At 33.5% G+C, this 13,135-nt stretch overlaps 1 protein-coding gene across 2 annotated transcripts in view; it reads right to left on the bottom strand.

Moving 5' to 3' along the window:
- znrf3 (zinc and ring finger 3) overlaps nucleotides 1–13,135 on the bottom strand; it is a 132,828-nt gene that overhangs the window by 42,101 nt on the left and 77,592 nt on the right. The window contains exon 2 of one of the 2 annotated variants that reach the window (XM_087252011.1): nucleotides 6,232–6,424. In XM_087252011.1, coding sequence (XP_087108137.1) covers nucleotides 6,232–6,354 — 123 coding nt within the window. In that variant the 5' untranslated portion in view covers nucleotides 6,355–6,424. 2 annotated transcript variants of the gene reach the window in all.

Here is a 13,135-nt window from a genome sequence, read left to right as displayed (position 1 = left end):
TGTTTTATTAAAAACAAGCTTAGATTTGCCCACCTGTCAGGTTTTAGACCACATGGGGCACAGCATGTGTTTTAGGATATAACTCAGGTTTTTGAGCACATTTTGTTGTTATTGTTCATTTATTAGTTTGCTGGAAATTAAAACTGAATTTAGAAATAGTTTTGAAACAAATATTTGCGCTTAACAAACAAAAGTATTTATTTATAGACTAATTGATGTCTGTGCGTAAAGGTTTCCCTATCCAAGAGCGAATGTGAAAGTAGTTCCATTATCTCTCGTTCTCACACAGTAGATGCTCTGTTTAACAGTTTTCTGTTAAAAAACTGTTAACTGTTTGCTAGTGAAATGCTCATTTTTTCCACTTAGACTTACTTTACGTCCTGTAAATAGCGAATGCGCTCTTGGCGCGACGCAGCTGGCTCTTATTGGGGAATGGGAGATGAGACTCTAATTGGTTTATTCTCAAAACACACCTATAACTCATTAAGAAAATAAACACAACCCTTTTATACCATGCGCCATGGCGCAAAGCAGGTTTTCCCGTCCTTAAATTAGCAAAAACGCGTTCTGACACGCCCTGAAAGCGTTTGCGCCCTGCGTTTTGCGCATGGACCGTCAAAATAGAGCCCATTCTGTTTAGAGTATGTTTTTTGTAACTTTCCGGACTTTGAATGAGTCGGGACCATTGCTGTCTATGGAGGATGAGAGAGCTCTCGGATTTCATCTAAAATATCTGAATTTATGTTCTTGAAGATGAGCGAAGGGTGAATAACTATTGACAGTGGTTTCATTTTAAATAAACTAAGCACTTAGCGCATGATACGTTTACTTCATGACATCACATCAAAACAGGCTTCCTACTGGCTACTGAGGGAATAAGTTCTCAAGGCGTTAGACTCCAGTATTGAGCTCTATGGAGGGCGAGGGTGCTCTCTGATATCATCTAAAATGTCTTCATTTGTGTTCTGAATTTGAATGAAGATCTCAGGGGAAGGGAACAACATAAGGGTGACTAATTATTGACAGTGGTTTCATTTTTGATGAACTAAGCCCTAGCGTATCACCACATCAAATCAGGCTTCCTATTGGCTACTGAGGGAATCAGTGCTCAAGACATTAGACTCCACGTCAGGCATACACCTGAATAACACATCAACACTTGAAAGCGGTTTCCTGAAAAGACCTGTAATCAGCTGACACTCTTTTCTGGGTGAGAAAGTGAAGAAAAGAACGAGCCGGACAGAGAGAGGAAGCAGGAGAGGTGGGAGGTGAGCAGAGCGATGGCTCTCTGTGGACACAGACCGGAAAACACAGGAAGAAACTGTGTACATATACATGTCAGCAGGGCAGCTCCGGCAAAGACCTTACACACGTAGCAGAAACCCACACAACCTTTACTCAAATGCACACAGGACAGAGGGGGATGAGGCTGTGTCTCTCATCTTTACTGTAAAGACAAATCATTCGCACAAACCACCACGAACCCTGGTTTTGGGTATAGAGCTCAGATTCACATTAAATTGTGATTGATTGTGGTGCTGCCCGTTAGCTATTGAGGTGATATTTAATAGGAAATCACTGCTGCATGAACTCGAAGGATTAGTTCAAACAAAATGATAATTCATTCACTTCATTTACTCATCTTCCCCACTTGTTCTGTTTGTTTCTTAATTCTGTTGAACACAATAGAAGATATTTTAAAGAACATTGAGAATGGTAGTTATGAATTTCATAGTAGTTTTTGATCTTGTGTGTTCATTGGAAGAAGAAAAAACCCTTAAAGGTTTGGAACCACTTGAGTAAATTTAACATTTTTAGGGTAAATCGTTGGTTGCCAATATTTCTCAGATGATCTTTATGTTGGAACAACATGAGGATGAGTAAATGACTACAGCATTCCAGACATAGACCACAGTGACTTTAAACTACATGGCGCATAACTCAAGTAAATGTTTATTAACACAGATTCAGAATAAATAAAAGTAAGAACTTCTTTATTTCATAAAAATGAATAAATGAAAAAATCTAAAAGTAAATATATTTTAAAATAAAATACGTCTTTAAAAAAAGTGAATAATTACATTTTATTCCATTATAAGATAAAATAAAAAAATAAATAAAATAAAATAATAAATAAGAATAAATCAATAAAATGAAAAAGAATGAAAATTAATAAATAAAAAATGAATAAATTCATTACATTTAATAAAATGTAATAATAAAATAAAATAAAGTAACATAAAATAAAATAATATAAAACTAATTAAATTAAATTAAATTAAATTAAATTAAATTAAATTAAATTAAATTAAATTAAATTAAATTAAATTAAAACCATACACTGAAAAATGTGCCAGGTTCAAACCTTTATATGAAACGGCATAGTTCAGTGGATGTAAAAAGTTCTTCATGAAACCATCAATGCCAATGACGAAACTTTGTGTGAGGTCACTGATATCCACCAACACTCCTTTGGTTACCAGATAAAGACAAACCCATATGTAACATTATAAATATATTTGCTGACCCTTTTTGTCAATTAAATGACTGCTTGCTGAATAAAAGTAATATAATTTAGTAAAAAAAAATAATAATTCTCTTAATTTACTCATCTTCCACTTCCAACTCTGTTTGAGTTTCTTTCTTCTATTTCTTTATCTTTCCATTAAGACAAAAACCATTCAGTACTAAAGTCTTTAAGATGTTAAATGTATCAAATCAAAGTTAAACACAGTTTAATACATTTGTAAAAGCCTTTTCGAACAAAAAGCTTAAAGTTGAAAAAGCAGCATTTATTGTTGAAATAAATCTTCTGTAACATTAGAAATATATTTGTTGATACTTTGTCACTTAAATGACTGCAAGCTAAAAAAAAGTAATATAATTTATTAAAAATAAATGTAAAAAAATCCTTCATTTACTCAGCTTCCACTTGTTTCAGTTTTTTTCTTCTGATAAAATAAGCTATATTGAAGAAATTTGGAAAATAGTCACTGACTTATATATTTGTATCTTTCCATTAAAATAAATACCATTCTTTACCAAAGTCTGTAAGATGTTAAATGCATCAAATCAAAGTTAAACACAGCTTAATACATTTGTGAAAGCCTTTTAGAAAAAAAAAAGCTTAAAGAAAGTTTAAAAGAGCAGCATTTATTATTTAAAATAAATCTTCTGCAACATAATTATTATTAATTTATTTGTTGACACTTTTTGTCACTTAAATTACTGCTGAATAAAAGTAATATAACTTAGTTAAAAAGAAAGCACTGAAGTTTATGTTGAGATCAGAGCGGAAAGATTAGAGAGACGAGAAGAAAAACAACACTAAAGGCAGGGGTGGCACAGCAGGGACAGGCTGGCACAAGCGGGTCAAGGGGACACTGGTGAGACGGACAGACATCAATGCCGGGGCCAGAATGAGAACCCCAGCTGAGCGGGGACCCATATCAGAAGGCCGATTATGACAGCCGCCTCTCTAATTATAGCACTGGCACAAAAGAAGCGGAGGATGTTTTTCTATCCCATTATTATGAAAGAAAAAGAGATGGAATGTGTTTACCCTCGTTCACCTAACACGAACTTTCCGGAAATCTCATCTGTTGATATTTCAGAATTTATTATTATTATTATTTTTAAATGCTTTTTGTGTTGGTTTTATGCTAAGCCGAAACCATAACTGTTGCAGGCGTGCATCACAGAACAAAGAGTGGTTCACTTTATTTATTCTCCTTGAGTTGTCTTATAAAACCACAAATCAGTATACTGACAAAACACACTTCATGAAATAAATCTGTCTGATGTCTATTAATCGTAAAGCAATGCAGACGAAACTGTTACATTTCAATCTTGTCATTGTCATATCATGTACAGTATAATCACAAAAGGTATATAGAAATGCTTGGTTTAAGGTTGTGAAAAGAATGCATTGATATTGAACCAGTGTCAAATAAGCTATAGTATACTACTACTATAAAATTAATAATAATAATAATAATAATAATAATAATAATAATAATAATAATAATAATAATAATAAGTAATAGTCAAAGTATATAATAACTATAGTCAAAATATCTAATGATAATAATAATAATAATAATAATAATAATATTAGTAAAAATATCTAATAATAATAATAAGATTAATAATAATAATAATAATAATAATAATAGTGAAAATATTAACAGAAATAATAAAATAATAAAAGAAATAATAAAAGTAAACATTTGTAATAATAATATAGTAAAAATCTATAATATCAATAACAATAATAATAGCAAACATAAATAGAAAAATATCTAATTATAAAAGTAAATAATAGTAAAACTAAAAAAAAAGTATAATATTAACAACTATATTATAAAATAAGTAATAATAAAATATATATACAAGTCAAAATATTGAATAATAATATTAATGTTAATAATAATAATATTAATTAATAATAGTACAAATCTATAATAATAATAATAAAAATATGTAATAAGAAGAAGAAAAAGAGGAATAGTAGTAGTAGGAAACATATAATGATAATAATAATAACAACAACAACACAATAATAATAGCAATATTAGTAAAAATATAAAAAGTAAAATACCTAATAATAATAATAATAATATTATTATTATTATAAGTAGTAAAATATCTAATAATAATAATAATAATAATAATAATAATAATAATTATTATTATTATTATTATTATTATTATTATTATTATTATTATTATTATTATTATTATTATTATTATCATTATTGTTATTATTATTATTATTATGCTAATAATATAATAATAATAATAATAATAATAATAATAATAATAATAATAATAATAGTAGTAAAATATTAAATAATAATAATAAAAAAATATATAATAATGATAACATCATTATTAATATTAATAACAACAACTGTAAAATGTATAATAATAATAACAACAACAACAATAAATCACTATCATCATCATCATCATGATATTAATATTGAGAAAAAGGTGGGGGAGATATCATGCCTCCTAAAACTTACATTTTGATAAACTCTTAATAACCTTTGATTTGCAAGTTGAATTACATGAGTTTCATAATTTATTTTTTATTAAACGCTTTTAGATGACAAAAATACATTTTCAAAAATGATATGAAGTCAGACATTGTAGAAAAAAAATATAATAAAACACTTGCTGTACAATTGATTTTCATAGAGAAAATGCAACAATTGCATTTACTCTGGTCCTAGTCAGAGCAAAAATGTGTTTTTGCTCTTTATATTCTCCTTTATAAGAGACATAAATGCATATAAAATATAATACTCAACAGAAAACACTATATTTTGTCTAAAGTTTGAACAAATGGTAATGCATTACAGAGTGAAAGCAAATCAACTTAAAGCCACATATGCCAATGGGAAAGGAAAAATGCTGATTGTTTGAGAACATCTCAATGAGAAAGCAAAAAGCAGAATGACTTGTGTGTAAGGTTAAAGCCCTTCCAGCATTAGACATGGGAAAATATTCAGCCATTTTAAAGCACGAGTGTCCTGCCGAGTATAAATGTGTGGAAATCTTCAAATTTCCCCATAAAAAGATCAAACACATAAATAGATATTGCTGTCTTGAGACCGCAGCAAGAAACGCTTCATCTGCATCTGGATTTGTTCAGTGTGTCTAAAGAGCACACATGCTAGCCAACATCACTGAGATTACTCAACCATGTGACATCACTGCACTTCAACCAATCGGCTTCCAATATTTTAGCTTTCATTAACATTTATACTTTCATTTCTGGTGTAAACTCAAAACTCCAGCCAAGATAATAAACACAGAGAAACATACAAACCCCACCGCCTGCTAGTGTTTCAGAAGTGTTATTGTCAGAGCAACACAAAGAGAATGTAGACGTATAAATGCATGGTTACATGTGAGATATGCACCATGGAAGGCGCTGATCACTTGATGAAGACGTATAAATCAGGCTTTAGAAGACGAGATAATGCTGTGCAGAACCAAGAGTCTATAATCCACCATGCCTGTTACCTATCATTTCTAAATTATGATCCATGTAAAACTCATTCTTAATGCAAAGTTCTTGAAAGCACTGTAAGTGGAACAGATAAACAGAAGATCGTATTGGAAAGTTTACAGGTAATGACTCTCCAAATCCCTTTTGTAATTGAAATGCCTAAAAGCCATTGATGAATAGAAATTTACAGCAAACAGAGCTGAATTGCTTACCTTGCCCAGTACTGTAAGACAGCTTGGGTCCAACTCAGGCTGTTCCAGTTTGACCACCCCGACCCAGCCATATTCATACAAGTCTTCTTCATCGTTATTGTTACACAGGCCCAAAGGGTGCATCTGCAAGACAAAGAAAAAAGTATTTAATGCCTCATTACAATTTGAACAATTTCAATAAGCTCATGCTCCGCTGGGAGATGATCAAATGTGGACAAGCTTAAATTTAGCATGATCCATAAGTTAGCGTGAACCATAAGTTGCTAGGTAGGGTTGGCAACTGAAACCCAGTGCCAATACAGCACTGCTACCTATGTTACTGGTATGAATCAGCATATGAATTTCAGTGCCTAATTTTGCCACTACTGGTGCTGTCACAAGGACGTAAGAAGCATCAGGGGGTACATCAAAGCACAAATAGGTCATGTTGTGTCGAACCATATCTAAACATTTAATTCTAAACAACTTTGAGGGATACGAACACCATCGTTGAAGTAAGGCACCTGCTCTTCTTGCTTAGCAATGTATAGAAGGCAATGCATGTGGTATTGTGCATCTGGGGAGCAACTGCCTTTTTTATAACTCATCCGTTTCCTTTATATTAGGTTTTATTAAGTCTGCATAAGTAAGGGCGTGGATAATGAAGAGACAGTTAGGTCTCGCTGGTTGCCGTTACGCCACCTCAGCTGATTCCGGCTGATTAGCCACTGAACTAGGCATATGCATCGTATTTTTGTTTTGTTTCATGTGGCTTTACACAGTCAGTTGCTTTTTGCAATTACTTCTTACAATTATCAGATGATATGGCATGCTGTGTGCACTTAATTGTGTTATGCCCAACCTTATTGCTGAAACTTCAGCATTGATCTACTACTAACTGAAACAGAATATTAGCAAAAAAAAGAAGTACCACCACTCCAAATGTGGAAGCAAACGGTAAATTTATTGAAGATTACGGAAAACAAATAATATTTGTGAGTGGATTAACATGCGCAGATTAATTGTTCACCTAAAGAACAACAATGTCCACTAGCAAAATAAACATTGTAAATTTGGATTACACATGGATCTCACCCTATGTTAGATCCTTTTACGCCTGAATTTAGCGTGGGATTAACAAAAAACATCAGGTGTAAACAGGGCCTAAATGATAAGCCACAACCTGAGCTCACGCGATTGCAACATACTGTAACTCTTCCCTTAACCTCTTAACACTTCCTTCATAAACTGGCCTACATTGATGTGCCGTACCACACCCACAAGACAGCGAAGGTGTGGAAAACTCAAAACGCTATGTGCCGAGCAGATATAATAATTACTATCATTAGGTGTGCACCCAAACCATCAGAATAGCGGACAGTTTAGATATCAGGCAGATTCATTCATTCCCGTTGGCTTAAATCCCATCTTTAAGTGTGAAATCAAGGGCTTCTGGTGTGTAAAAGAAAAAAAATTGCCATGGACATTTATCAATGAAAATCTTCCAGGAGATAAAAACTCTCCTAAAATGAGCCAAACTGGGTTAAAGATTATTTAGCAATTACATAAGTGCTGAATGAGGCCACACACTGTTTGAGGATGGCGGTTTATTACTTTATTAGTGCTATTAGCTTCAGTAGACCATAATTTCACGGACATGTTGTTGGATTTGATATTAAATGAGTGATGAAAGCATAAGCTTTGTGGCCTTGAACCGCTGAAAAGAGATGTTAGAGTTGGAAGGGATGTTTACAAGACCACTAAAAACAACTTTGGGGACCTGAAAATGTGTTTCAAAGTGGACGTTTTTGAAATGAAATGGAATCATCTTTTCGCAAACTGCTAAAATCGGAATTTGTGGAAACGTCACGATCGTTTGCGTTATGTGTTCAGTCTATAAAGTGGTGCAGATCCAGGTTTTGTCAAAGCCTAGAGGACAAATTAGCAGATGTTCTCTTAGTTTTACAAAGGAGACATTAGAGAAAAATAAGATCTGCGGTAAACATAACTTAACAATACATCAACATTATAAAATGCACAGTTTCCTGTCAGGATCTTCATATCTCGCTCTTGAAACTTCTCCTTCAACTTTTTTAATCTCTGCTAAAATTAATTTCACAGACGTAGTATAATGTTGTTGCAGTGGAGTTTTTATGCAAATCTGGATATAGTTTGGCTGAAATGAAACCAAAAACAGTCCAGTTGCAGATCGTGGATTTTAATAAATTTGTCCGTTTTCTTGCGGAGGGATCAGTGCCTCCCTAGAAATTGGTGTGTTTAATAGATGTTGTAAAGCAAAATGATGAAATATTGTCAAGATACTGTTTACCAGATGTTAGTTCACCTGGAAATTTAAAATACTTTAATATTCCTAAATATATGTAGTCAATGCAGTCGACTGGTTATAAAACTTTTTTATATATTAAGTAAAATATCTCCAATTTAGTCTAATATCAATAGTTTAACTTTAGATTACAAATCACAGCAAATGAAAACGATTATTCTGACCAAATATTATCAACAAAAAATTCTCTAATGATAATCTCCCCAGCAAGCACACAACATCGAAAGAGGTTAATATTAGATTAGATTTAGGTCGTGACATCAGGTGAACAAAATTCTATATCTAGCCAGGATCCAAGGACAACGTTATTTTGACGTCCAATAACAACATCAAATGACGTTGATATTTGGTTGATTTCAGGTTGTGTTGGGAAGTGACCAAAATCCAACGTCAAGCCGACATCTTAAACTAACGTCATATTAACATCAAATACTGACATTTCTTCAGGTATGGCAACCAAAATCCAATGTCTGATAGACGTCATAGTGGTAACGTTCACACAACGTCAGGCTGTAATATCATTAGTTGTTGATATTTGGTTAATTTTAATTTGAGTTGGAAAGGGACCAAAATCCAGTGTCTAGCGAACATCTTAAACCATTTATTTGTTGGGTATGGCAACCAAAATTCATAACATCAATTCAAAATTCAAACATATCGCTTAAACTCAATAGGTAATAAACAATTTGAGAATATTTACTCTATTTCGTCCTCTATAATTTTATACAAACTGTTGACAGAATTCAAAATACACAAATAATATCAAGAGAAAAGGAGAACCAGCAAATGATGTGAAATATTTTCTCGAGATTTAGGGGCAAGACCGATAGCAAACCTGATTAAAACTCCATGGCAACCAGTGATTCATCTGGTTTGACCTCTGTGACCTGTTCTCCACCCATAGCTGAGAGCTTCTGGGCAAAAAAAATGTTAAGGACTGCTCTAAATGAGCAAATTGGATTAACACTCTGAAAAAGCTGATTATCATCTTAACTCGAGAATCAAAAGCAACATCGTCTCCCAAAGAGGCCAACCAGATTTGCATAAAAGTTTGATGACTGCACTGATATTGTGGCTCGTTATCGCATAAGACTGGCAACAAATTAAAGTGGCATTGTCAGTTGACCACTGATAATCTAGTTCATCATTCAAAAAGTCCAGATTAGGTAACGATACGGAGGTTAAATGACATCCTTTTTTTAATCAATGGGATCTACAATGCATTCCTTTATGGCCTCTGAATCCTTGCATTTCAATGAGGATTGTTAATTGGATTTTGAGTTCTCACACAAGCCTATAAGCTGAATATTTAAGGAAAATGGCAAAAAAAAACTAAATAGCATTGTTGTAGTTTTCACATGCTATATTTGTATCATTTTCAAACATATGTACACTCAAACATGTTACAAAGGCCTTTAAATGCTGTTCTGATGTAAAGTTTTTGTTGAAAATGGTTTTATGAAAATGCCTCATTTAGTTTATTGTAAAAGTGGCATGACAAACACAAATGCAGCACAATTTAGGGAGTTGGAAACTGAAAATTGTGTTAAAATACTGTACAAATAACTACAAAAAGTCAGAAAGTAACACACCTAAATTAAATGTGAAATGCTAAAGTAGTAAAGCCAATAAATATATATCCTGAACTGGGTTTTTCCAAGATTGATTAAAGAAAAAAATGCTATTTTTAGAAAAAAAATATAAATAAATAAATAAAGATGCCATCCCATCTTTCATTTAGCAAACACCTTCCAAAACTGTACATGTGCCATGTAAGGCAAATTACATAATGCAGAAGGCACTGATCAAAGTCCACAGCACATATACAAGGTTCCCATTTTGAGCCAAAATACAAATTTACAGATATTTTCCTGATTTTATGAATTTAAAAGCTGAATTTCCATGACCTATGCGTCATATTTCTCACATATGAGTGGCATGGCCATTGTAACTTAATTGTAATAAGACTCATGGTCTCATTCACTTTCATAATGTTTTAGCAAAACAGTTGCTTGATTCTCTTCTGATATTGCTTTAATATAATTAATTGCTGGTTGAAAAACGGGAAGGAATGAAAAAAAATAGACTAAGACTTGAATAAAAAATACATTTTAAATTATGGAAAATACAATTTAAAACAACTAACAAACATCCATCATATTCCACAATATTTCCCTGACTTTCAATGTTGGGAATATGCCTTTAAAACTGTAATATATTTAAAAAAAAAGACCATGAACGGTCCCATCCATGAACAATGAGAAGCCTGCATATCTGAAATGAATCAACCAGTAGCAATTATTCAACATTTATAGTGTATCCTTTAGGCCTATAATAAATAATAATTCCTTATATTTATATAGCGCTTTTCTGGACACTCAAATCGCTATACAAAATTTTGGGGGATTTAAGTCATCCACCACCAGTGTCCACCTGGATAACACGAAGGCAGCCATATTGTGCTAGACCACAGCTGGACCAGCTGATTGGTGGAGAGGAGAAAGTCATGAAGCAGATTATGATATGGGGATGGTTAGGAGGCCATGATGGACAGAGATGGTCAAATTTGGCCAGGGTTAAACCCCCACTCTTTTTCGAAGGACATCCAGAGAATTTTAAACACCACAGAGAGTCAGGGCCTCAGAGTAACATGTCAGTCAAAAGACGGCGCTCACTGAGCAGTATAGAGTACCCTTCACTATACTGGGGTGTTAGGACCCACATAGAACGCACCCCTTGCTGATCTCACTATCACCACTTTCGGCAGCAACCTAACTTTCCCATATGGACTCCCATCCTGGTACTGACCGCGCGCAGTCCTGCTTAGCCAGTGGGTGACTATGTACAAGTTGCAGAGTGCTAGCTGCCAGCAATAATGGTCTTATTTGGCAGATATAGACATAATTTAAAAAAATAATTTATGAACCAAAACTGATCTACCATGCATGCCTAAGAAATTGACATTGCCTCCCAGAAATATTTAGTTATTTTGAAGCATTGGACGATAACCGTTTTAAAGGTTTACCACAGTTTGGAAAAGTTAAGGTTTTGAAACCATTTTGTATGAGTTTTTTGTTTGACGGCAACAGTATCTACAACAAAACGAGCCTCCAAATCAAAAGCTACTGGTCAGCCCACTATTTAGGAATTGTTTAAAAAAACAAGTCACTTACAGTATACACCAACATACAAGCATGTTTTAGACCTGAACAGTGCTATGCAAGACAGCTATCCTAAGATGCCTTTTTAATTGTGAAATCTATGTTAGATAGTCAATGATTTATTTAAATTTTAAAATCCAAAATATTTTTAATGTTTCTTAAAATAAAATATATTGTTCAATGGGGAAAAAGTTGTTTTTTAACCCAGACCTTCTGAGAATTAATCAAAACCATTAAACCATGATATTATCCAAACTTATCATACCGTCAGTATCTAATACCGGCTCATGCCTATTTTGAAGCAGGCTAATGTGCAAAATCGAAAACACATTGTGAAAGAATATATAGAGCAACACCCTAAAACTAATCATTTCAACTACACCTGCAGCCATTTGCATTCCTATTGTGCAAGACCAATGCACCAGCATTTCCGCCAGTTCGCCCCAACAAATTTCCCCAGTAGGCCCCTACAACTGGCTGAATGCCCAGTTGCACACTTTTCTCCAACCCAGGGTCCCCCATCCTCCATTCTGTCTATCATTCTGCACCGTGCACAACCATCTCTTCTTTTACCACCAAAAAGAGGTGTCCCTTGTTCACCCTCAGTGCCTCTCAACTATCCTGTCTCTTGTACAGCCGGTCACATGTGTACCTGCTTTCATGGGCAATGCTCTCAATGAAATCACAGTGGGAATCAGCATGACGACAGGCGGGCAAACTTTTCATACCCCGTTCCTCAAGCAACCGCAGAATAAAAAAGGTCAGTACATACAGTGCTGCAATGGCGTAAATGATTCTCAATGGAGCTAGCCATGCAAGTTATCCCTCTATACATGGAATATGGACAGCTGCCAATGTGTTTTTTCCCCCCTCTGTGGTTTATTTGTTTGTTTGTCTTTCGCTTGCACTATCCGATGATGATGATAATTATAAAAGAATGATATATAAGTGTGAAGAAAACCATGCGCTGTTTAATAAATAATAACAATAATGGTTCCCAATAGAGTTTGAAAACAGTAAAAAGGACTGGTGGACTAGTACTTTTTTTTAATCATCTCGCTTTCAAATAAGGTTTGACCTGGTTTGGAATTGGTGAATGGATCAAAATTGAATGGGAAAAAGAATCCTCTCATCTCAAAAAAAAAAAAAAAAAAAAATCCAATTGTGACCCATATCGCATGCAAACTATGATACACACCCAATTTACTAGCTATGTTTCATCCACCTGTTTTGATGTGCATTCTTAGTCCCTTTAAGGCAAGTCAATTCACTTAGGGGCCATCTTTGAAAGCCTCTTGTGCTCGGGAATTCTGTCTGAATGGGGAAACATTAAATTCTCCAAAATTGCTTGCCAAGCTTATGATTCAATTTCATATTAGGAATCACCAATAAAATTAAACAACAACTGTCTCATAAGTTT

This window comes from Danio rerio, chromosome 5 (assembly GCF_052040795.2).
Source record: "Danio rerio strain M-AB ecotype USA chromosome 5, GRCz13ab, whole genome shotgun sequence".
Classification (NCBI taxonomy): domain Eukaryota; kingdom Metazoa; phylum Chordata; class Actinopteri; order Cypriniformes; family Danionidae; genus Danio; species Danio rerio.
Note: the sequence above shows the minus strand (reverse complement) of the source record. Positions and strands in the feature narration are given on the sequence as shown.